We start from the raw sequence: 26647 nt of genomic DNA on the forward strand, positions 1-26647 counted from the left end.
TCTACATTGTAGATTAATATTGAAGACATCCAAACTATGAAGGAACACATATGGAATTATGTGGTAAACAAACAAATGCTCAACAAACCAGAATATGTTTTATATTTTAGATTCTTCAAAGTAGTTGAATGAGAAGGTGTGTCCAAACTTTTGACTGGTACTGTATGTTATCTATCCATCTTATCCATTCATCCATAGCCTGTCAGACAATTGCCATACGACATAACAATGTAAAGTCAGAAACACAAGGAATGAAAACATGATGTGTTTTTTTTTATTGAAACGGTTTACTGATAAATGACAGATGGTTGTCATGAAACGTCATGATTACTCTCAAAAAATCATGGGCTAAAAAGTCATACATGGTACTTAACATTGAATAGCAAGAGAATCCATGCTTCAGAGCAGACACTCAATTCACAAAGAAATCAGGCAAAATGCCCTTTTGATTTCAATAAAAAATATTAAATCTTTTTTTCCCCAGTCCATCTTTACAAGGAACAGGCTTGTTCACTTTTTAATAATATAAAAACGTTTAATACTGATTGTGAAACACTGGAATTAATTTACAAAACAATAATAATTATAATAATATTAATAACAATAACAAACAATAATAACAATAACCATTATATTTAAAAACAAAAAAAAATTGAATGGAGGAAATCAGTCATAGCTGTTGCATCTTGGCCCACACAAACAGCAAAGAAAAATACCAAATGGCATTTACATCTACCTGACACACAGTTACACACAAACACAGTATCAGGTCTTTGAGTATTTCTCATTGCCATTTACAGTGTTATGGGCACAAAGACAAGACTCTGTCTAAAGCATTCATCTGCCTCTTCAGGATAGCACCCACAGACAAATCAAATCCTTCTCATTGTCAGACAAGCTTGGTTGACCAATAGCGGCCCTCAAAAAGTGCCCTACTCGCACAGAATAGTAAATAATAGATAGATAAAAGTATAGGACTGTTTTAAATGTCTCAGCATTTAGAGGAAGGGAAAAATCTTCCAGGCGACAGGAACTTGTATCCATTGCCAGCAGGTAGTCGGATAGAACGAGCACCAGGGCTACTGCTTGTGGAAATAGTAGGTGAGGGGGCTACTTTTCTAGGGTTGGAGCAGTGGTGTCCATTGTTCTTGCTGCCCCTTTCCAGTGATTGCAGCCCCAGCTCCCGCAGCTCCAGGCTGTCTTGGGTATCATTAGGAGAGCAACGGCGTGGAGAGAGGTTCAGAAGGCTCAGTACATCTCTACTGGCAGAAGCAAGGGGTCCAGGACCACCGTGGACGCCTCGGACAGGACGTAGATGTTGCTGTTGCTGGGCTGCAGCGTTAGCCCAAAAGGTCTTCAGATTGTGGATAGCTTGGACTTTTTCATCAATGACTCCTCTTCTTAGCCGGTCCAAGTCTGGGACATCCACCGATGAAGAGCAGGCAGAGCCTGTTGAGGAGTAGGACAGGGCGGGGGATGGAGCACTACCAGACGGGGACTGGTGACCAGAACTGGGAGACACATTACTCGGGGAACGAGAGATGTGGCCGCTGTATGGGGAGCTTGGGTACTTTAATCTGAATGCATGGCTGTCCAGAGTGGGCGAAGGATGGCTGCCCTCCTTTTGGGAAGACTCAGAGATTGCAGGACTATTGTAGCCAGAGCTTATTTTCTGCAGTGAAGAGGAACGGGAGGGAGGTTTGGGCCTTGGGGAAGATTGAGCTCTGCCGCTAGCACTGCTGCTAGGACGGCTGAATGCACTAGTTTCAGAAGAACGGAAGGCGCTGCTCCGTGCCGAAGTTCCTCCAGCTGCCGCACCCTCTGGCCCAGCCCGCTGAAGACTACCTACAGCCCGTAGATGGCTCTGGGTCTCCTCCAGAATCTTCTGGGCCAGCTCTTGAGGATCCAGAGGGATTTTCTCTTCTTGAGACTTGACGGTGCTGTCCGTCTCGGTGCTGGACTGGTCAGATTCACCTGTATCTGAGCTGCTCACCTTACCAACCTTCTGTAATGGTGAGTTCGGGCTGGCCGCCAGGCATGTTTTAACAGGGGATGTGGGGGTGCTGACACTGCCCCTCGACGATACTGATACAGTGTAGCCTCTCCCTGCTCCTGTGCTGGACCCACCAACCACCCCCCTGCCTCCACGGTGGTGGCGCTGGCTGTGGCCTGGTGGCAGGGGCAAAGAGTCACATTGGCTTCCCAGAGGCTCGCTGCTGATAATGGAAAAGCCCTCATATTCCTCATCCTCTCCCCGGGTTCCTGCCGCTGCAGCAGCAGCTGCCCCATGAGGAGAGGAGCGACTACGGGGAACATGAGGGTGTTTGTGGATAGAGTAGTGTGCTGTGACCCCACCGCGCTGCCGATGACCTAGAAAATCACAGTCTGTCTTGGAAACAAAGCTCATGGAGGAGGCTACAGAACTTAGGCTGTAGACAGAGATAGCATCTGATGCCTGATTGTCCAGGCAAGGAGGAGAGAAGGGAAGGCTTGAGTATCCCATTGGAAGGGGGTTGGACACAGACTGGGCTGAAGCTAGAGATTCAAGGGAAGACGAGCTATCCAGGCTCAGACGCTTGGGCAGTTCTGTGGAGTCTGAACAAAGAGAAGAGAAAGGGAGGAAATGTGACACTTGAAGAAAACAACGGGATGTTAGAACGCATGAATGCATATTTTGGATGATTATTATGTACAGTCAAGTGAGTGAAAAAAAAAGAAGAACATAAATGAAACATGAATATATGAGTATACTTACCAAAAAGTGCCAGCAGAGCCTGTAGAGCAAAGTGCAAGGTGCGGCGGTTGGCTAGCTTGCCTGTCTTCAGCGCCACTTCTTCTTGGCCAACCTCGCATAAGTCAAATCCTTCACAAACACAAAAGCACAACAGTTGTAACTTGTAAAATTTGCAATGTGCAGATCACAGGGAGACATGAATGCATGCATGGTGTGATGACAGTTTTCGTCGGTAGCAGTTGACTCACCAAGAGCAGCCAGAAATTCATGGCATCCTGGCAGTCTCCACAGCTGAACGCTGATGGACACCTGAATGGGCAGGAGGGAGAAATCCTGTTCTTTCTCTCCGGTCTGGAGTTGAACTAGCACCTGGTGGAGCTGGAGAAGAAGCAGGAGGAGACAAATAGGGAAAATAGCATTGCAGTGGTTAGGAATGAGTACAAGAATTACATAAACTGGTGAATTCTACTGGAGATGTGATTAATGGGAAAAACTATCATTTGTGTGATCAAACAATTTCTATTCTATTAAGATACAAATCAACCAAGTACTGGGTTTGATAGTTGCATGCTCTCAAAGATAACTTCCTTTTCATTTGTGTAAAATAGTGGCAGCCACATCTTATTGTGGAACTTCTGTAAACATATTTTCTGGTAGGTATGAATCTGTTTCTCCACATGTTTGAATCCTATGCACAACAACTCAGGGAAAAACAACATCTGCAGGGAAGCAGAGCTGAAAGGGTGTCAGCTTAATGAGGGTTTACAAGTGCCCCGAGTTCACACTTGCATTTTTTGTATTGGGATTACTTGGCCTGGGACAGAGCCACCTTTGTCAAAATGACGTAACTGTGAAAGTAGAAACATGCCTCGCCTGCTCACTTCACTCTTCATAATTGTGAGAGGTTTGTTTTTACATCATAGCTTTATCCCTTATACCACCCTGAAACATTCCTCTGACCTGTAATGAACTAGGGTTCTAAATCCTTTAATACCTAAAATCCCTAGGATCAGACTAATGGAACCAGCAATGAAAATGTTATGAACATTGTAAATGATTGCTCTGCTACACTTTATGCATGCATTACGGCATGAAAACAGCAAAACTGATTATTAAATTGTCATGCAGCTTCTACGCAAGAAGGTGTGTTTTAGTTTAGCAGGACAGAAAAGAGAGTTGAGCAGAAGGGAAGAATGGGATGGAGTGCAGGTAGTGAAGCCACACTTACCATTGCCACCATATTTTTAACAGCCTTCAGACAGCACATTAGGAGCAGGGGAGAGAGAATAGGCTTTTAATTGCATGCATAACGGCCATTCACAAAGGGTACAAAGGATCAGGTCAACAAGAAGAATTAGAACAACAAGTAACAGAGGTGTTTAATAGTTGTATGCAATCAGCATACGGTACATAGATTAAGTTGAACATGTCCCATGTGTTGTGCATTGAGACCAGAATTTGCAATATGAGGCAACAAAAACTAATCGCCAACTAACTGGATCTTCTTATGCTTTAGGCATGTGATAGCCACATGCTACACGATAAGAGGGATAAAGGCTTAAGGATAATTCTCTGGTCTCACAAGCTCAGGTGCAAAAGAACAGGACTCAGATTGTAGTTAAGACCTTGTACTTGCAGTACTGCTAGTTAGGCTTTCAGATTAAAGCTGCAGCTTGAGTTGCCAGTGCGTTAGCGTGTATCCAGTCTTCACGTAACTAAGTTACACAATGACGTACCCCTGATATTCTCGTCTATAAAGAACCGCATAGTTAAAAAAGCATGTAAAAGTGTCAGAGAAAGCGAGAGGGACTTATATAGCTCGTAACATTGAATAATAACAAGGGTGTTGGTCGATTGAGCCAAAGAACAAATCTCTATCTAGTGCATTAGATTTAAAAATCCAGTAGCATTTGCTCAGAGCTGCAGGAGCCTACCCGATTGATGAGCTGCTCTCCTGCCTCTGAAGCTGTGATGAGTTTGCACAAAGCCTGGAGAGCTGGCGGCGGCAGACCTGAGGGATGGGATCAAAGGAAATTCCTCATTATTTATACACAAGGCACACTCTTTATACTCCAAACTATAACTTAACAGGTGATCTGTGGGGTGATATGAAATGTTACGAACAGAGAAGCTAGAACGTTTGGGAAAACAATGTTCAAAATAATCACATAAAACACACACAATCACTGGACATATTCTCAGATTCTTACCCAGTAGTGATTGTAAAGTGGTGCTGCACTGCTGAAGTCTGTCTCCTGGATCAGCAGTGGGAAAGAAGACTGCAGAAGGCATACCGGTGCCCACAGAGTCCAGACGGAAGCCCACAGCTGTCAACAGGGCCTGCCATCCGGGGACACCCCCCACCTTGTTCTCCACACTTTGCTGGGATGTATACATGGAGTTACGCTGGCCGTTCTGTATCCTCTGAAGAGACTTCTCCACCTGCAAGTACGAGTGACGTGCAGCATAAGTATTTTATGGGTTGTGATATTTTGTTTAGTAAGTAAGTCATTGTGTGTGAGTGTCATCGCTCACCAGGTGGAGTAAAACTCTCAGGGCGTCACGCGCTCGATCAGGATATTGTAGAATCTCTGCCAAAGCTTGGCCAATGAGGGAAGATGGGCTGTTGAGCTTAACATCATTGCCAATCAGCATGTATCCTGAACAGAAAAAAATGCAATAAAAAAAGCTCCATTACAGGGCCAATCTATTTTTATTACGGGAATGTAGAATCCATACAAACGTGATTAACATCTCTAACCTGCCCAGTTGGAAGGGTGCGAGTACTGCTTGCTGCTCTGGACAGTCTTCATGGCATCTGCCAGTGCCGCACTAGCCTTGGTCCCGTTTAGCAGGGCAGTGTAGAAGGCATGGACAAAAACTTTGGAGGCTGCGACAGGGACAGGCCACAAGGACACGAGAGCACACTGAGCCCCAGCAGCCAGGAAGGCCCTGGTCAATCCCACAACGCCGTCTGCTGTCACTTTGCTGCTAGACTCCTGGTACGACCTGTAGCCAAAATAACACGCAGGCATATAATTGAATTAGAAAGCTATAAAATGTTTAATAGCACAACATTTCAAGCCTTATTTGCTTTTATTATCTATCTAGGCAGTGCTGTCCCATTCTCATCAGTAACATTACAATCTCTGTTTTAGTACTGTACTGTATATTATGCCTTTAATGTCCGTAAATCAAACCTTAATTCACATCTACAGTGTGACTCATTTGATCATAGCTTTGGACATGATTCATTTAAATGTCAGGACATGACCCTTAACCAGCCAACCTACCCTAGCACCACCAGCTTGATAGGCAATCTCAGGTCCAATATATCTGCAGCTGTGAGCAGGAACTCCTGCAGGGGCGGACTGTCACAGATGCTCTCCACGTCACTGCTGTCATCCTGCATGTGGAGAGACTCTGGGATGGTATAGCTGCTTCCAATGGAGCCCTTCCTGCCTCGACCACTACTGCCTCTCCTCCCCCCTGCGCCTCTCCCCACTGTTCCCACTCCCACACTTGCACTTGCCCCACCGGGCACGCTCTCAGGGTTTGGGGTGAGCACCAGAGCCGCCAACTTCCAGGAAATGTGGGTGGCGAAGTGGGCACACTCGGCCTGTGTGAGGGCACTCATCACCCTTTCCTTGGTGGCAGCAGGGCCGGCCAGTGGTTGACAGCCCAACAGCTCAGCCACCATTAGAGCCTCCTCCTCTGCAGAGGGCATGGGTCCCCACAGCCAGCGGTCCATCACAGGTGAGGGCAGTCTAGGGTTCCCCACCACGGCTGCCATTGAGACACCGCCACATGGAGCTGGTCCGGTGCGCCGGGAGTGAGCCTAAGAGCACATAAACAAAGGTTACATTCTAGCTTTTGCAATCTAAGGACAGTAGATCACAGTAAGATGACTTCATAAAGTAGAATTTGAAGCCAAAAAAGTCCTCATCGGTTTTTTATAGGAGTTTTAAATAAAAGTATTGTAACAATATTCATTCATCTGAGAAGAGAAGAGTGAACCTTTGCACTGGATCCAAGTCCATGGATGGAGGGAACAGCAATGAGGCTGAAACGCTCATACAGGTATTCATTAGAAGAGCTTCCTTTTAGCAGAGCGAAGGGAATGAGGTACAGTTCTCCCTCCAGCACCATCACCAGTTGTCTGTGTCTGCCAACTGGCCCACTCGAGTGCATCAAGCCCTGTCAGACAAAAGGATTAGCATGAAAATACTTATATTTCTCATTATTGCATTTTCTCTCTACCATAAAACTACATCAATAGGCAGGCAATGACCCATAGAGGCAGCATGTAGCACTCACCCCCTCCATAGGTGCAATGAGCAAATCATAAAGTGCCCGGAGTGGAGGCTTTCCGAGGTTGCTGGAGCGACGAGGCAGGGAAGAGTTACCATCTTTGGCAGGTGACATGGTGTTGCTAAACAGGCTGGTCATACTCTGGCAACTCCTGCACAAACACAACACAAAGTAATGCTGTTTTCATTTTGTATCACATACTTTCACGTTGCAGACTCAAGGCAGTTTTGGGGAGTTTGCCACGTCATGCATTTACAGTAAGCTCCAAAGCGCACATTTAGTACAGCTTCTGTAAATGTAAGGTCAACAGAAGGTTTGTAGTTGAAAATACTGTGTGATATTTAAAAAAAAACGCACCAAAAAATGTATGGTCTGTGATAAGATGATACAATTTTAAAATCTATGTAAATGCCCATCATGTAGACACGGGTTTCATGTATCAAATCCTTTAACATCAAACCATCATGCTGCAATCATTGAGCTTTGCATACGAGTTGGGAATGGAGCTGACAAGCGCCATGTCTAACTTGCTGCTTATTGTTACATCAGATAGGGCTAAAGCAAGACGCAAACTCAGCCACTGTAGTTTCTGTGAGTTTGAGTGGTAGCACTACAAAGCTGCAGAAGATCCAACACTCTCTATCACAGAGGCTCACTGTCAGATCTAAACCCCACTGAGTAAAAAAATGCAGATAAAGGCAGTCCATACTGGATCTGCATTGTGATCTGCTCCAAACCCTCTGAGAACACAAACATATATTATTTCACATGACATGAAGCAATACTGCTGAGGATGTGATGTTAATATGAAAAGATCCACTAGATGGCAGTATTGCACTGTGGTAGTCTAGAGCTTACAGCGATCAGCTTGCCAGAATCCCCGTCGGAGGAGGTGGAGAGCAGGGCTCATCCCTGCTCTACTTTACATACAATAAAAAATAAATAAGAGTCCAGTTGATATAAGATGAGATTGTGTTCAATGCACTGCCAATGATTATTTTGCCATCAAACAGAAGTAAGGTAACAGCCCTGTGTGTTTGAGGCCTGTCAGCTGTTTGAGAGGGATGGCAGCTCCCTGCTCAGGCAGAGACACACTGAGAAACATACTGAGAACTGTGCTAATGGTGGCCGTGGGGTTAAAAGCCTTTGGTGCTGTAGGCACACTGGGCCGAGCTTTATGGCCACACTTGTCACTACTCTCCATCTGTTCCACCAGCCAGAGTTTCCTCAAGGCCCCGGCCAACAGACATCTATCCTGCCCTTCTGGTAGCCCCTGGCCACTGGCTTCCCTCCAGCCTCCCAACACTCTGTCTCTCTCCCAGTTCTTGGCATGAGCATCCATGGGAAAGCAAACAATCGTTTGTTAACCTGACAGAAAGAATGAGAGAGGAGGCAAGGGATAAGCCAAGAGAAGGTGAGTGTCAAGTGTGGAGGAAAACAACGTAAAGAAAAGACTAAGAGAGGCGAGGAGCTCATTCAGTGACGGCCTATTTTCGGCTGCAGTTTAAAGACATGCCTTCAAGTGTGATCTGAGAGGTGATACAAGGGGGGACAAGTTAGCGTCTATTACACACACATTAAACTCTTTATGCTGAGCTCATTTCTGGATTATTGCAAGTGGCCACTCAGCTCTTTTGATGCAGACATCCTGTTCAATCAGTGCTTACTGCTTCTTTACTGACAACTTCATCAAGATCTTCAACTTCTTTATCCTATCATTGTGCATAAAAACATTATTCAATCACACACTGAGGGGATTAGACACAAGGAGACTTTTATTATCACCTCACATAGTAATCCTTCCCAGCTCCCTGGTGAAGATTAGATCTCCGTGTTAAAATAGGGCAATCAATGATATTACCATGATGATATCACACCGTGAAGCACTGATCTTTTAATGTGAGTATTTTGTTCTTGTATTTTTAAAATAATTGTTATTCAATTAGAGTTCATTATATTTTTCTCCTTTCTCTTAATTATGAGTAATGTGGAAATACTGAGGTATTCATACCAGTAATAGTCTAAATCTCAACATTAGGGAAAATTGTCAGAGGAAGTGAAGCCGGAGAGAGACCTTGAAAAGCACATACATGTACACTATCTGACATCAAACCCCAGGATAGATGACTTGAAATGACAATGAGGTTTTCTTCATTTTCATCTTCTTGGTTTAACATTGTGGTAGACGATAGGCTCCTAAGCATGAGGAGCTTTACAATTTTTGAGGCCCAAAAGAATGAACGGATTATTACCGGCAGCCCATTAAAGGGGCTTAATGAGCACCGAGACTCAATTAAAGCTGGAATTACCCTCTCATCAAAGAGCAAGTCAACTGTGGACGAGGACAGGGAAATATGACCCAGACACATATATGCACTCTATTGATATACATAACCAATCAGCACAAAGTAAATGAATACTTTGCCTCATATCGTTAAATAATTCTCTGGCAGACTCACCGCAATATCCACAGTCACAAATCTGCACAACAAACAAACACAGATAGGGCAAACATCTTAAAACCACATCGGTGTCTGTGTCTAGCAAACGCACACACACACACACACACACACACACAAACACACACACACAAGGTCCCATCAGAGTAGGCAGTTGATAAAGGCTTTAGCAGCTTGGCTCTACTCTGTCTATTTAATAAGGAGGATTCACATGCTGGCTCTGTGCTGGCTAAACAATGGAGAAAAGACTCCTTTCACAGATGAGCCACAATACCCATGAATCTCCTTACCCAGGCAGATATTTTTAATCATTTTTTTGTGGAAAATTGGGTCTAAGTAGCGCTTGTTGATCCAAGCTGTCTCACAGAGGAAGTGTAGGAGCGTCCAGGTGATTCTCAAAAATCTCCTACCTGTTGAACAGGTTGTTTCTGGACACCATGCGAAGGAAGCCTGTTGGATCAGTGACGGAGTTAAGCTTGTTGTTGAGCTCCTCAAATTGTTGGTCCAACAAATCTCCTGCCTCACTCTCCGTCTCGCTGCTCGAACACCCTCTGAAAGAGAGAGAGAGAGAGAGAGAGAGAGAGAGAGAGAGCGATGGATTGAGAGCTGCTGAAATGTTGGCAAGAAAAAGGCACTTCATCAAAGTAGACAATACCCCGACTTACATTGTTTCTCTGCGGATAAGTCAACTACACACACTCCTGATCTGCCAGAAACACACACTGTTCAACCCACACACACACTTGTCCTAATTTCCCAGGCTTGGTCCAACACCCCGATGGTAAGCAGAGTTTAATCCTTTCATTATAATGCTGGTGAGGCTGATCCAGTCAGTGGGGAGTCAACCACCACCACCCCCCACCCCACAATCACCACCTCGCCACCACTCTCCCCCATCTCCCCCTTCATGCCTGAACCTCTCCTCTGATGCACCCACATCATGTACCTCTTATGTCAGCTGAGTGTGAACTTAAACCATGGGACATTTCATCATCTTGTGCTCCCACTAACACCACCATTTTTTTTTTTTTTTTAAAACCTTGCAGCAAGTGTCTCATTTAAGATTCATTCACCTGGGGTGTACATATTGCTAGCCTATGTGGACTGAAGAAATGTTGGATGCAGAATACAAATGCAGTTCTGAAAGATGATAGTACAAAAACGTCCATTTGTTAAAAGAGATTTCTGCTGTCACAAAGGCTGCATCCTCCCCTCCTCTCTATATTATCCTTTCTTTCACACACATATGCTCTCCCCCATTCTTCTCCATCCCCTTCATTTTTTCTCTCCACTCATTTCAGAGTGCTGCCTCCCTTTCTCTCCACTCTGGAGAATGAATGGGCTGGTAAGTGGTGCCATATTGTGCCCATCCAGGCGCAGTGGTGTGTGTGCAGCTTCCCATTGGGGTAGTAAATGAGCTGGTAATGGGGCAGGAGGGCCAGGCTGCTGGGGTGGCGGAGGCTGGCACTGGGCGGACCAGCTGGGCTCAATGGATCAAACACCAACTAGAGAACCAAGCCAGCATCAAATGTGGTGTAGACACACTGATGTCAATGGGTGATTTTAGCTTTCAATACATCTTGCCACATTTTCCATCTTCTCTTGCAGAGTCCCTCGGGCTCGGGCTGCAGACCCTGTTGTCTGTTCTGGTCTTTAACACCAGCCTTTGCTTTTGTGCATTTTACTCAAAGTCTTCCTTTTATTCTCAGGAAACCCCATTCTCTATTGGTTTACTTGTCAGGTTCGATGTTTGTTTGGTAGGTTCAATAGTCTGGCTATAGAGCCATTATTCCGTCTCATTTATCCCCACTGAGTAGAGAGCAGAGTACTTTAGGAAGGTAGTGGAGGCCTGTCATCACAGGGTGCAATGGGGCAGAATAACACTCTTTCACACACACACACACACACACACACACACACACACACACACACACACACACACACACACACACACACACACACACACACACACACACACACACACACACACACCTTCTGAATGATAAAATAACCCTTCATCAGATACCTCTACGGATTGAAGTGTTAATCTTTGTTATTTGTTTCGGCTACACTTTTGATTAAAGCCATGTTGTTTATGCACTTGCTTTTGATGCGCTTTCCAAAGAGAACGTGATAATAAAACATTGTGATCTGTACTGCTTTTTCTTAATTTTTTTGTCACCAATTTTCTCTTGGGTATGTTTTATTCTCTGGTGCTTAGACATAATTGCCATCCCTGGGAAAAAAAACAACAAACAACAGGTTGCGTACAGACTAAAGGGCTACTGGGTTATTTAAATCAGATCAGATACCAGCAACAGTGTTGTGCAAACATTCTAGCAATTACTTCTAAATGAGTGTGTTATCAAATGGATAATGAGCTAACAAACGGACAGAAACATTTTCATTTCATTGCGACAGCTGTGAACATCTCACCTGCTGTAATAAGACTCTACTCCCAGAGCCTCACGGGCACTGGCAATGTGCTGCTCCAACGATGAGCCGCTGGCCACCCCACTGATGCTCCCCTCCTGGAAGTCTGACCCTCCTTCCGATACGCCCTCACCCAGGTACACCTCATGAAACTTCAGGATGCCTGCAGAGAGTGGAGGGAGGGCAAACATGAATGGCTGCTTTCTGGTGTTCACAAAGTTAAAAGTAAAAAAAGAAAAGAAAAGAGGAGCCCCTCTATTTTCTTTACTTATACGTGTGCATTACTCGCTCAAGACAGGAGGGAATATTGGATGGTTTCAACTGAAAGATTTGAGTGGGGCCCCATGCAGTAGTGCATCTGTTGAGCTAAATAAATAAAACAAATAATGTTCAATAAAAGATAAGAGTAGGCTGCCTGTGCCATCTGCTGTCTGCCACGAGAGCTCAGCTGAGTTTCAAGCATCGGAACAGGGCGGAGAAGAGCACACTGAGAGCTGTGTGTGTGTGTGTGTGTGTGTGTGTGTGTGTGTGTGTGTGTGTGTGTGTGTGTGTGTGTGTGTGTGTGTGTGTGTGTGTGTGTGTGTGTGCGTGTGTGTGTGAGTTGTGGGCGTGTCATGCTGTTTTGGTGGATGTGCTCGTATGTATATTTTATATTGGATTCATCAACCCATCAAAGGCATTAAAATGACAGTAAATGTGATTCAGTTCTATAAGATATGACAGAATGCACACTACTGAAGTAATTGGAACCTTAGCAGCCCTTTGAATCGACTGCAGGCTCTTTACAGAAGGCCATGTTTGTGTGCCAGCTGGATGCCAGGGAATGCCAGGAAGTGACAGACAGGCGATTAGTGAGCAATTGGTTCCCTCTTAGCCTGGGGTAATATTCAACACTTTGAAGATCTCCACTGGTCCTGTAGTGTCCCTCCCCTCCGTATGACTACGGCTGCGGGTCAAGTTCATCTGGTTGCCTGGGAGTTGGATATCATCAATTGTTCAGGCCTGGTGGCATGGGACACGGTTCACCACTCTCATTTATGCTCTTTACAGCAGAGAGCAGAAGAGAGCCAAAGAACAACCTACAGTGTGGCGGCTAGATAAGTCGTGTGACATGCACTTTAATTCACCCGCAGCTTTGGCTATTCTCTTTGTAAAACTGGAATTTCACCAGTCATAAAAACAAGCGGCATCTTAATCCCTCTGCCTATTGATACTCAGCAGCAACAAAAGAGATAGAAATTGAGAAGTACACAAAGAAGTGCAAAAGCACAGCAATACCACAAGAAAATCTGAATAAAAGCAGAGTAAGAAACCAAAACAAAGAAGACAGGATGAAAAGAGACAGAGATATTATGTTTTGTCTAGGTGCAAAAGCTGAGTGCTCCCCTGTTGGCATGTGCGAAGATGTTGCCGATGTTGTTTGGCTGTGTCGCTTTCAATAAGCATGGTTCATTGGCAGATGCCTTCTGGGGTGAGAAGCAAAGCAGGGGGCAAATCCTAACAGCAGAGTGGCAGGTGGCCCTGCCACTTGGTGTTTAAGCTGGCCTTTTTACCCCTGCAGCTGAAAACAAGCTACAGCCTTAAGGCCTTTTATCCGCTTTGATGTGAACAAGCAAGTGTGTGTGTTCATTTTTGTGAGCATGCTTTCACCATGCTTTTTTGTGTTACATTATTTTCGTAATATTTTGGTCCATCCATAAAATGACATTGCTTTAGCATCTAGCATTCATCAAAGAACTATCGTGGTAATTTTTGTTTGTTTAAATATGTTAATGCATTTATAACAAGAGTAGAGACTATGCGCAATATTTCACAGGAACAACTTTGGAGAAGAAATAGTGACAAAATGGCTTAAATGTGACTGTGAGAAAAACAAATAGATTATTTGCTAAAATGTAAAGTCGCAGTCATAGTGTCACCATATGGCTAACTTGTACAATTTATTTCACCTGAGTAGAAGGGGGGGGGCATTTTAAACCTATTCATTAAATTTGATTGTTCATATGGTGCCTAACACCATGAGAATAACAGAAAACAAAAACAAAAAGACAGACTGATATGATAGGATTTCAACACCCCAATAAAAACAATTTGTAATGAGAGCAGGAGCTCAAGCAGATAGTCATGTCCTTACCTGCTCCTGGAGCCAGCAGCCAGCTGTACAGATAGCCAGCAGCCATGGAGAAGTAAAGCACCAAGGCCCTCTGGCTGTTGACGGTGTCCAAGATGTGCTCCACCGTTACGGGGTGTAGGGGTCCGAGTCCTGTTGCCCTGTCTGCCGCTCCACCAAGAGGTCAGCAAAGGCACGTGTACGACCCCGCTCTGCCACCGCCAGAGCCTCATCATGGTGGCCTGTGTGTATTCAGAGTTCAATGGTGATTAATAAGTAAATGCTTGAACCTAAACTTCCAACAAATGGAAGTAGTGAGGCTATGAGAAGTGTGTAAGGGCATACCTAGGCTGACAAGGACCCTTTGGAGTGCCTGGTAGCAGGAGGTTTGCAGATCAAACAGGGAGAGTTTGTAGTCAGTGCTGTGCTGGGCTTCATGGCGGATGGTCTCAAACAGTGCAGAAGCCCGGTAGAGCTGAGGACAAACAACAACAAGATGTTTTCAAATATTCTTGACTGGTTCCCTTAAAAAGTATAACTATATTATCACTCTTCGACTCACGTCATTGAGGGGAACATCACTGCCTGTTTTATAGGTTGGATTCCTACTGTGTTGACGCACGCTTAAATTTAAGCAGTCATGCTACACTAAGACACTATGGATAAAAATGCCCCAAAAAAATCATCGACCATTATGCATGTTTGATTGGACTTGAGAGAGAATAATTGTAGCCTCTAGATGGCACCATCCCACCTCAACTTATCCCCACTAATGAGACGTGCTGCATTCCAATTCGGCTTCTCTTTCAACTCAAAGTACTGTAATGTAGCTTGATGAATCACCATTCAACACAAGTAAACCTCTTTTCATCTCTTATTTGTCTGGACATGGGAAAGGGCAATGAGAAGATAAACCACTACCTGGTCAAAGGAAATGAAATCTTTGTGAACTCAGTAGGCCCGTCTGTGTTATTAGACCTTTCCATCCAGTGCCAGACATTGGATTGTGAGACGGAGGAAGACAATGGAGAGGTGGGGCGGCAGCAGTGTTGCACAATGGACACGCGGAGCTAGCCAGGAGTGCTGATTCATGGGAGCCTTTATTGATTTCCTATTTCGGCGCCTATGGCAGCCCTGTAGGGTGACTTGGACTGCTATAGAGCCACTCTCCGGAGTCCTGGTCCAGCAGGGAGGGCAAAGCACTCGGCTCACACTGCTTGATCACAGTTCATACAAGACAAAGAGCTGCAGTGAAGAAAAGGTTGTTTGTGTGGATGAAATGGATTATATCGGCAGTGTGGGTTGGGTAAGATAAAGAAAGAGAGAAAGCGAGTGCGTTTCTTGTGCGTACACATATATGCATACACTGTAGCTCGTTTGGCATATCCCAAGGTCACGCAGGAAAAGTGTGTCAGAGGGAGTGAATGGGGAGAGTGGAGATCAGCATAGAATCTGTGCGCTCTGCTGCATTAGTGCTAGTAGACGGGGCTGCTAGTCTCAGGCTGATTCTGCTGATAGGACTGTGGACGGATTGCTGCAGTGCTAGTTTAATCTGTTAGGCTTGCAGACATCCCCTTAAAGAGTTAAACTCATTTCTCACAGCGCCTTTCCTCTGGCCTGACCCCTCCTGGCACAGATGAAAGGGAAACAATCCCAAATGTGCTGCGTCCGCAGTGACTTGCCTTGGCTGTGGTAGAGGTAAAATCTGCTACATTCTGCAGCTGCTATGCATTCAGAGAGCACTTGCATGTTTCACCGTCACTGACACATACATGGCTTTTATCTGACATGTTAAGTGAATGTCAATGTCACACTGCATAGGTAGCACAAACGGAGCTTGATACAGAAGTACGTCTAATGATCTTTGTTTAACAACCTCTCTGGTAAACTCTGATTCTGTGTGACAGATTATATCAGAGGTAAAAAAAAAAAAATCTATCAGTAGACCACTGATATTTAGGTAAACATGAATTCATTGATTCATTTCTCTATAGATATGAATGTGAGCGTTTCCTGGAGGGAGCACGTGCTGTTGAAATAGCCGAGTAGAATCAGGAAAAGGTCAATTTGCGTGTCAAGGTGAAGAGCACGTCACAGCTATGGTGTTAAACTACAATTGGGCTTAAATATATAGAGGATGATGAACATCAGGTCAAGTACTCGCTTTCCTCAGCTATGGACGCTGTATGAATTTCAATACAAGCCTCCACAAATGAGGTTTGAAGTGGGTCAGGGTATTTACCAAGGTCATGTGTAGCAACAGGCCAGCTCATGAATAACCATTCGATGTATACTCTGAGGACAACAGTGTCCTTTCCCACCACAAATTCACCCTGGGGGCTACAAGCTTACATGGGGGGGGGAGACGACGACGACGACATGTTAACATAGCTGTGGTGTATGTGGGCAAAGCGCTGGATCTCTGTATGTTGCAACAAAGACAACACGTGTTAATAAGCCCCATTAAGGTCTTAAGGTCAAGCATTGAACTGGAAAGCAAACATGCAGTGGAAAATATGTTTCATGGCCTTGCTAGAATAATATTTAGCTTTAATTGAACACAAATTCCTCAATATGACTCATGAGCGTCTGCTCTAGTCACCACCTTGGTCCAGTCTCTCTTTTCCAACTCATGTTGCAGATAATTGCAAACAGACAAAGTTACGTTTTGACAGAAAAAGAAAGCTATCTGGGTCACATAGATGTACGTAGTGTGCGTGTATCATAACAGAAATGTTTTGGACTAGATTTCCAAAATGAAAGCAGCTGAAAAACATCCCTACAGACACACGTGACAGCCACTGCTGTTGGCTGACTGTTCACAGACTTGAAAAAAAAAAATCAAATCTTGAGCTGTGGTGTGTGGACAGACTGCAAAGAGAGATGTTATGGGGATATTCCATGCTTGCCAGGTGGGCAGTGGGCTGAAGAGGAGTGAGTGCGTGCGTTCGTTCGTGATGCGAAGGCTTTGGACTCCTGAGACCATGCACATACATACAAAACAAATCTTCAGTCATCTGTCGCTTGTCTGCTGAGATGACAGCATTTACTAGCTGAACACACTCCCCAGCATATCGCCAACAGCGGTGTTCAAGCTCTGTAGCCACCTCTCCTCTTTCTTCTTTCTTCTGTTGTTCTCTCTCCTCTGGGCTCTTTCTTTCAACACAAGGGCATTACTGAAAACGTATATTTCACCAGGTCTTTAGACATCTACTCCCCCTCTTTCGTTTGAAATCTTTACCGACCAACAGATGTGTGCTTATTAGAGGTCGGTTTTATCTACAAGAGGTGCTGGATTTTCTGGAAGGAGTCCAGATGGAGGAGAGGAGAGGAGAGGAGAGCAGAGGAGAGCAGAGGAGAGGAGAGGATAATTGAGTCAAGGTGAGATTGGGTAAGAAGAGGAAGGGGTAGGAGATGCTTTACCTGATGTTGGGCCTCCTCCAGATTCCCACTGGCCCACAGAGAGAGCCCAAGACGATGGCGGATCTTCGCCTCGTCCTCACGCCGAGCCAGCTGCTCTGCAAGCCGCAGGCCTGTCAGAAGGGGGAGGAAACGGGAGCAGATGAGAGAGAGAGAGAGAGGAGAGTCAAAATTATTCAGAGCAGGAAGACTCTTAGGTATCTTTCAGAGTAACAGATGTAAGCATAGCGTGGTGCTGATGTTCTGACAGCGAACAGGTTTGGGTATTTGGCCTCAGTTGTAAGATACTGCTTACACCGGGACACGTAACACACACTCTGCCACAGAGGAAGGCTGTTAGAGCACTAATCGCACTGCATAGTAATCAATGCTAAGCATCGACTGGCTGAGCAAACACAAACACGCGTTTAATGCTTGCATTAAAAGAAGCCACACAAAATCTTGGGATGTCGGCAAATATTTGCAAACACATTGATGAGCTAATAATAGACTGTGTGCAAACCCACAGTGCAAAGTCTATTTAATTGTGATACTTTGTTTGAGAGACGCTCAGAGTTGTTTGGGAAGCCAGAGGAGAATGTGCATGTGTGTGTGTGTGTGTGTGTGGCTCTAGGTGTGTTTGTTCAGTGAGTGTGCCTGTGTCAGATCACCTGGCGCGCGCCGCAGTTTGTTTTTCACTTCCAATACCTCAAGCAGTGAGGCGTATGTCACATCTTTGCATGTGTCCGCAGTCTACCTGCTGAGTACTTGGTCCTGCCCAATTACTGCGATGAAAATGCCACTCCACGGAGGACAATGATGAAAAAAATGACAGCTGCTGGGCCACATATCACCCACAAGGTGCTAAATGCACAGCAAGCAGTCTGCAGTTTGCAATAGGCAATTTCTCATGCATAGTCTCGCTTAAAACCGCTCTGTATTTGCAATTTATTTATTTTTTTCCCCTCTACTCACTGTTGCGATGGAGGGGTCTAAACATGCTTTTGGTCAAAGAGAGAAGAAAATGGGCCAAGTCACCCTCTTCCGAGTCTGCTTTTCTCGGCATTCCTGGAAAACAGTCTGTGGCTGGACCAGATAAGCCAAGAACAGAGAGCGTGACCTGAAAACAGCGAGCCTATTCCGCAAGACCCAGCACACCAGGCAACCATAGACTTCATGGCTCCTCCATGGCCACGTTAGCCGGCAGTCTTTGAAGCCTGGAACAGTCTCCCCTCTCGCCTTATCTTTCCACACACCCTCGCTCTGCCTGCTCTGCCTGCCTGCCTGCCTGCCCTCATCCCCCATGCATCTACTGTGCTCCTCTCCCCCCTTCTACCTCTCCTATTCATTTTCTCATCTCCGTGCCTGTGTCTCCGGCCCCCCTCGGCTCTCTCTACCTGTTTCATCTTGACTGTGGTGGCAGTGCTTGCGGGAACTCGGCACTGCTTAGGGCTCATTAGGCGCTGGAGCAAGAGAGAGGAAACGGATCTAAATTATCCTTTTCATTCTCTGACAGCCTCACCCCTCATTCATCTCAACTCTATCTCCGATCCTTTCATCTGCACACACACACACACACACACACACACACACACACACACACACACACACACACACACACACACACACACACACACACACACACACACACACACACACACACACACACACACACACACACACACACACAACCTTCTTCCTCCGAGCTACTCTGTGATAGTTCTTTATGATCAAACTTGAATGTCAACCAACTCTATGTTTTCTTTATTCTCCAGTTGACAGTGAAATAATACATGTGAATTATGACTCATGCCGATCTCTGTCTTTCCCCTCCGCCTGCCCTCCATTCTCTCTTTTATTTCTCTGCATCCCTCCTTTCCTCCCTAACTCTCTTATTCCCTCTGTTCTCCCGCCCTGTATCATTCAGTGTCTGTCACTGTCACCGTGCGTGCCTTTGGTGCGCCCCGCAGGCACAGTCACGTAGCAGCGGCTGACACGAGGATGTGGCCGTGGCTGGCTGCACCCTGAAGAGCAACTAGAGAACACTTTAAAGGCTGCTTGACAGCTGGGTGAGAGATTCTCTGCTGCCCCGGAGGCCCACGCACCTCTGGCTTCAGACACAAGCTTTACTTTCAGACGCCACATGCACGTGCGACGGAAGAAGGGCATACAATCTAACTGTAGAACCACAAGTGCGTTGTGCCGGAAACAAGAATACCCCGGCACTTGCGTGCTCATGACACATGACTACCCAGTACTCTTTGATCATGACCACATGGGGAAAGGAACAGTATGTCATATACAGTAAGTGTACCATAAACAATGTTTGTAGAAAAAAAATCCTAGAGATAGTTTCAGGATACTACTGTGACTCCCTCTTCTCCACTCTGTGTTAAAAAAAATATCCAACAGACCTCTGACATGTAGTATAAATACTGAGCATGATAGTGCTACATAAACAAATTTCACATTTGCACTAAGACAGTATTGACATTTGCATTTAAGTTGAGAACTAAATACTAGTATTTGTGAGAGCTTACTTAATAATTTATCAGATAATGGAGAGAAAGGCCAATTCTTTTTTCCCTTTTTCAGATGTTGAAATACACGTTGAGGTGAAAGATTTTGTCCGTTCCGAGCCAAAGAAGTAGGGAAATAAACAAGAGAAATAAAATGGCCGTATAGATCTATAAAAGTTTAACCAATATTTAACACAAAAATTGACAGACGGAAAACTGATAGGGGTTCACATGAACCTACAATGTCAAATTCGTCTTACACAAGACTTGTTCAAATACACAAGATATTAAGTCTCAGTTTTAAACTGATAAGATTCAATTGGATTTTCTTCATGGGGTTATACTCTGCATATTCCATATTTGTTATTTTATTTCCAATCTGCAGTTATCAATATACCACCTAATTTTTACAGCTTCAAATATTAAGAACCAGGTACATTTGGCCTTTGAGTGTAAATTTTGTTATTTCATTAGTTGTGGTTCCATAAATGAAGCGTAGAGAAACTTAAACACCTCCATTAGTCGCTACAATGACGGCATTGATTTAATGACAACGCCACGTTAATCGTTGGAAAGTGCATCTTGGTGTGAAATGCCTCTTTTGTTAAAGATTGAGACAGCGATGTGCAATGTCCTTTAATATAAAATTACAGGAAGATCACTTGTGGAGCAGTGTGAAGAACACTTGAAGTGACAGAAATGATGTCTGCCCATCAGTGAATTAATTGGTATCTTCATGTGTCTTCCACCGTAGCCTAGTCATTCTGTATTACTGTGCAACACAGAATAACCACCAGACACGCACATGCACACACACATAAATACAAGCACTGATTTGGAGGTCACATGTTGTCAACAGTAGCTGCACTAGTTTGGAGCTGCCTCTCTATCCCTCTTTCCAATTAATCTTTTTTGATAAACAAAAACCAAGCAGTGCAGCATGAAGAACAAAACAACGAAAAAAAAAAAATCACACAATTTGCCGTAGGAGTAGAATAAAATAGAAAAACTGAGGGGGGAAAAAAACCTTGCCAACTTTTCGGTCTGGGTAGGTTGGCCAGAAATAATTGGCTGTCAAGGATAGTGAAGGCACTGTTCTTTTTCACAGGCAGACCGAGGAACAATACAAGGACAGTGCAGGGGACAGCAGGAGGACAGGGCGGAGACAGAATGGCCTGTCGCCTTTGTTTCCATTAAAGCTCAACAAGAAGACCTGCAGAGGGCGTACGGGTCACTGCAGGCCTGGCTAACTCAAATAGAGCGGACGGAGGAGCGATAGAGGAGATAGATTCCTGCTTTCTTGCATTCCCTCCCTGCAGGGTGAAATATTCAACTGTCCTCTTATATGAGCTGCAATTTTCCTGGATTCAAACAGGGTTTGGGTCGTAACACGGTGGGTGTTCCTCATAATTGAGGTCTTTCAATGGGCTACGGGTGAGGCTGGCTGTGTTGACTCTCAGCTCACATCCATGGATGCTTCCACTTAACACATCCTCGGTGACAAACCCTACCTGCACTGTCACTGACATAATTAATTTTTGAGAGGCAAAGCTGCAGGGTTTGTTTTTCACCATAATCTGTAGGGGACAATGAAGCTTGCGAAGCAGCAGTCTGTCAGCCAGTGTGTGTAAAGATCCTTTGGCACCTCACTGCAAAGAACCCTCTGAGAAAAGTAGATATAGAGGTGTGAAGAACAGCTAGCAGTAAACATGAAAAACTGGTGTGCACCGTGATAGGTTTGCACAGACATACACACACAAATGCTGGTATACCTATACAGCACGGAAGACAAAACAGATGCATAATATGCACACAAAATCCCCCGTGCACTTATAACACATAAGCACAAACACACACACAGCCTAATAAAATGTGGCAAAGGCTTAGCAACAAATAGGCTCTGAATTTCATATTCATGAATTCACAAACTCTAAGCCTATCAGCTCAGGCAACAAAGGCAACCCTCTCTCCCCGACTCACTCACCTTCCTGCAGGTACATGACAGCTTGTGAGTAGTTTTGCAGTGCGTGGTGTGTTCTCCCCAGGCTGCCATAGGCCAGTGTCTTGGCAGCCAAGTCATTAGTTTGAGCCGCAACGCTTAGGTGCTGCTCCTGGAACACGACTGCCCGCTCGTAGTTTCCAAGCGACTCGTAGGTAAGTCCCAAGTTCCCATAGGCGCGGGCCTGGCGTGTGGCGCTGCCTGCTTCCTCTGCAATCTCCAGGTCACTTTGGTGGCATCGCAGGGCTGTCTCGTACTCTCCCATAGATTGATATACGACGCCCAAACCGCAGCTGGCATCACCCTCCAGAAGTCTGTCCTGGGTGTCACGGGCGATGGCCAGCTGACGCTCCAGACAGGAGATGGCCTGCTCATAATTTCCCAGCTGGCTGTGCAGTGCGCCCAGTTCACCGTAGGCCTGAGCCTTGCCTCCACACTCCCCCAGCTCATGAGCCACTACTAGCCGCTTCTCAAAACACACCAGCGACTGCTGTAGGTTTCCCATGGCCCTGCAGGCAAAGACAGAAAACCAATGAGATTAGGAGGGAGATATGCGAGATAAGAAACCAACACGACAACCTCCAAGAAAATCTGTCATTGGCTTTTTCTTCTACATTGAACAAATACTGAGAGATCGTTAATACCCACAACCCTTAAAAAAAAGATTTATCTCTCTGCTTATTGCACATTTAGGGGAAACTTGATTCAAACAGATGCATATATTCTCCTGGAACGGAGCACCATTAGGACGCAACAGGGAGTGCACTTTGCAGATACAGTCATTTGCATAGCACCAGAAAAAGTCTGTTTTGGTTTAAATGAAATATAGATTTAGATGTCCAACAGACTGCTGATAGCGGTTGAGGTGGAAGCCTATATAAGAAATGTGTGAGCACTGATATGAAATTCAAAATTTAGGCTGTTTGAAGAGTATTATCCTTTCTAATAAGATATGGTATTAGAGATCTGCTCCATCTGGGTATCCAAGCATTCCCGTGTGTATGTGTTGACGGAATGGCATTCATCCCATCTCGGCATTTCGTTTTGCTTTCACAGCTTTTAAAAAGACTTTATTCACATGCTCAGTCACACCAACAATTGTGGGATGTCGGTTCAAATGGAGCATTAAAAAGAATAAAAGCCTTAAGCTTAATTACTGTTGTGTGATAATGTATGTGCTTGACTAAGAGCTGTTAGGAGACGAGAAGGGTTTGAGTGCGATGTCTATTATTCCCCACTGAACTCATGGGTGGCTAGTACTGCCATGTGTGATTGCTGTGGTGTCATGCTGATGCCGCACAATAATAGGAAAATCATCTGCGAAATGAGGATTTCAGCAAGTCTTTCGTGTTTTATTTTGCAGTGTTGTCTCCTAGGATGCTATCAGCTCTTTGACGCATAAGGAAAAATAGAAGGGAGAAGAGACACACGATGTAAGACGTTGCCTCGAAATAACTGCGCTTCACTCAATTTCAGACGTCTGTGTGCCAAAGCCTCTTTGCATACAGATAAGGCCGGGGCCACTAGGCTGCTGCTGAGACAGCGAGCACCAGGCTCACATCCAAGCTCCAAGGTGTCTCTAAACTACGGTGGTCCTTTATAGTGAGCGTAAGGAGAAAAATAAAATGCAAAGTAGGATTACTGTGAATAATAGTAATACCCAGTCAATACAATTATCTGCTACGACTCAGCTCGGGGATATTGATTCTGGTGTGTTATTCAAAGACTGAAAAGTTGTTTTCGAGGCATGTGAAATAGTCAATTTGAAACGTCAAACCTTTCATTTAAAGCAAACTCACCGGTGTCCATTGCCTAACCCTCTGTAGGCCTTCTCCTGGTCCTGCATGCGGTTGAGGCTCTGGGCCACTGACAGATACTGGTCGTAGTACTTGATGGCTTCCTCAAAGTCTCCCAGAGCCTCATAACAGTCTCCCAGGTTCCCGTAGGCCCTGCCCCTGTCCATCATTGCCTCGTTGCCACTCAGCTGCTGTAAAGTGGCTAGCTGCTGCTCCAGGTAGCCAATAGCCTCCTCCATCACGCCTACATTCATTTTAGTGATGCCCATATTTCCGTACACCTGAGCCTCCACGACAGGATCCTTCAGCCTCCGACCGAGCTCCAACTGCTCCTCGTAGCTCTTAAAGGCCATGGCGTACTTCCCCAGGGCCATGTAGACGGCTGCCAGGTGACCATGGGCTTTGCACTCTCCTGACACGTCGCCCAGCTCTTGATACACCTCCAGCTCCTGGGTGTGGTAGCCCAGAGCTTTGTCATATTTCTGCACAAGTCTGTAGGTGGCCCCGAGGGCAGCATAGGCACAGGCCTCCATCCTACGCTCCTTAACCTGAAACAAGATAGAATTTCATAATATCATCATGAGGGACGTGAGTGAGTGATATCAGAATACATTCCACATGACATTTCCTATTTATATGATGAATTGTTCTAGTATATGTTATATTTTATAGTACAACATTCATTGTGTGTGGGTGTACCTGGTGAGCTAAGGCCAGCTGCTGCTCGTAAAACTGAATGGCTCCAGCCACATCTTTTTTACAGACAAAAATGTCCCCGAGGTTCCCCAGTGCCCTGAAGCGAGCCTGTGCATTGTTCAGGGACTGGGCCAGTGACAGCAGGTATTTCTGACACTCCTCTGCCTTGGTGAAGTCTCCCAGGGCCTTGAATGCTAACCCCAGGTTACAGTATGCCTTGGCCTGACTCAGTTTATCATGAAGGTCCTTAGCCAGAGCTAGGTCCTGCTCATAGTATTTGACGGCATCCTGGTAGTTGCCCAGACAGTAGTGGGCATAACCCAGATTGTGACAAACTTTCCCTTCGCTCTCCATGTCTTGGAGGTCCGGGGACAAGCGGAGGTACTGCTCATAGTAGGGCACGGCCTGAGGAAACTCTCCCCGAGAGCAGTGGAAGTTGCCGAGGTTGCCCAGAGCCCGCGCCTCGCTCTGGACATCTCGGAGTTCACGAGCGATGTTGAGGTGGTTCTGGTAATGTTGCAGAGCGCGGTCGTGGGCTCCCAGGGCTTGGTACGCCACAGCCAGGTTTCCATGGGTGGAGGCCTGCGAGGCCCGGTCATTGACTTCCATGGAGATCTGCAGCTCCTGACGGTGGTAGCGAACAGCCTGATCGAAGGCCCCCAGGGCGTTGTAGGCATTACCCATGTTACCATAGGCCCGGCCCTGAGCAGCATAGTCGTTCAGCTCCTGAGCAATGGCCAGGTGTGTTTTGTGTAGTTTCAGTGCAGTCTCATAATCCCCCTTCATCTGGTGGATTATGCCTGTGGAGAAAGGTGTGAGAGACACAGGATGAAGTTAAAGACCCATTCGGGGGCAAATTGTAATTGAGTAAAATTCAAGTGCCTAGTCAGCTATTCTTGTACAAAACAGGTAATTTGGTTGTTAAAAAATGCTCTCTGAGCCATCTGTTCTATGCTTACTCAACACACTCTCCCACAGAGTTATGGTCATTAAAATGTAGTGCAATCAAACAGAGTTATTATAACACCAAAATAGAATATTTTGATTGTCTAACCTATCTTTGATGATTGTGTCTGAGAGGGATTTTTAACAGAATCAACAACACAGGGTTGGAAATGGTTATGAGAGAACAAAAAAGAAAGACAGAGGAAGTAAAAGTGGGAAAAGAGTGTGAAGTGCTGATGGAAATCTCAGCAAACAACTTAAGAAAAATGATTTAAGTGTGGAGAAACAATAAATAATGGAGAACCCGGTGCATTGAGCGTATTATCTCTAACAAAATACCATCCTCTGAAAAATAATAGCTTTACCCAACAGCCAGGCAGCCATCTGGCACACACACACACACACACACACACAACACACACACACACACACACACACACACACACACACACACACACACACACACACAAACACAACAACAAACACAAACACAAACACATAACATCCAAACAAATGTGCACCCACACCCACTCCAACATACACACTGACTAATACAATGCAGAGAGTAAAGAGACATCACAGCATATCTACCGTATCTCTCCTCCTTCCTCCTGAGACTTAATACTAATCTCTGGGTCTTGGTCTCTCTTTTTGCATTGTCACCCAGCTTTCAATGTTAATAATAATATGAGAAAGAAGACAGGATGGCTGCATGCTGGTGGATGGAGACAGAGAAACCGGGTAGCAAGGCAAATAACTTAGTCCTTCATCCACCAGCCTGGCCATCATGGCTTTGCTGCATCAGCATGGAGACTAATGGGCTAGTAGGACGGGGGTTCAGCCGCTGATGGGACACCAGGGATGGAAACGGCCTGAATGGGTGGGAACCAGAGTCGCAGAGGGGCTCTGTGGCTTGTGGTGAGAATGTGATGGTGCCGCCGGGATTAGTTACCGCCATGTGTGTTTTCCCATTTATTTCATCCGAAACGTGCCACAGTTTGGGCCTGAACACAGGCTACATAAACAGAGGGACTAAAGCTAAACAGACGACTCAAATGATTGCAGAAATTATACGATAGATGTGGCTATACATTCAGATGTTGGCTCAATCAAAAAGCAACGCATAAGGCCAATGAGAATGGAAAAAAGCTTTGGTGCCTCCACAGTTTTAGCCACTGGGATGCATATAGGATGGACAAATTACCAGGTATCTATTTACCTACCTACCCACCTACCCACATGCATA

At 45.3% G+C, this 26647-nt stretch overlaps 1 protein-coding gene across 1 annotated transcript in view; it reads right to left on the bottom strand.

Moving 5' to 3' along the window:
- Positions 1-289: 289 nt before the first annotated feature.
- The window catches only part of LOC129101240 (tetratricopeptide repeat protein 28-like), a 157833-nt gene continuing 131475 nt past the window's right edge, over positions 290-26647 (bottom strand). The window contains 20 exon segments of the mRNA XM_054610964.1: positions 290-2595; positions 2756-2863; positions 2983-3112; positions 3963-3986; positions 4669-4745; positions 4945-5176; positions 5270-5394; positions 5496-5743; positions 6028-6572; positions 6752-6931; positions 7052-7196; positions 9915-10055; positions 11941-12100; positions 14072-14185; positions 14188-14289; positions 14393-14522; positions 17471-17580; positions 21950-22473; positions 23764-24308; positions 24460-25256. Coding sequence (XP_054466939.1) covers positions 992-2595; positions 2756-2863; positions 2983-3112; positions 3963-3986; positions 4669-4745; positions 4945-5176; positions 5270-5394; positions 5496-5743; positions 6028-6572; positions 6752-6931; positions 7052-7196; positions 9915-10055; positions 11941-12100; positions 14072-14185; positions 14188-14289; positions 14393-14522; positions 17471-17580; positions 21950-22473; positions 23764-24308; positions 24460-25256 — 6041 coding nt within the window. The 3' untranslated portion in view covers positions 290-991.

Source organism: Anoplopoma fimbria, chromosome 13 (genome assembly GCF_027596085.1).
Source record: "Anoplopoma fimbria isolate UVic2021 breed Golden Eagle Sablefish chromosome 13, Afim_UVic_2022, whole genome shotgun sequence".
Classification (NCBI taxonomy): domain Eukaryota; kingdom Metazoa; phylum Chordata; class Actinopteri; order Perciformes; family Anoplopomatidae; genus Anoplopoma; species Anoplopoma fimbria.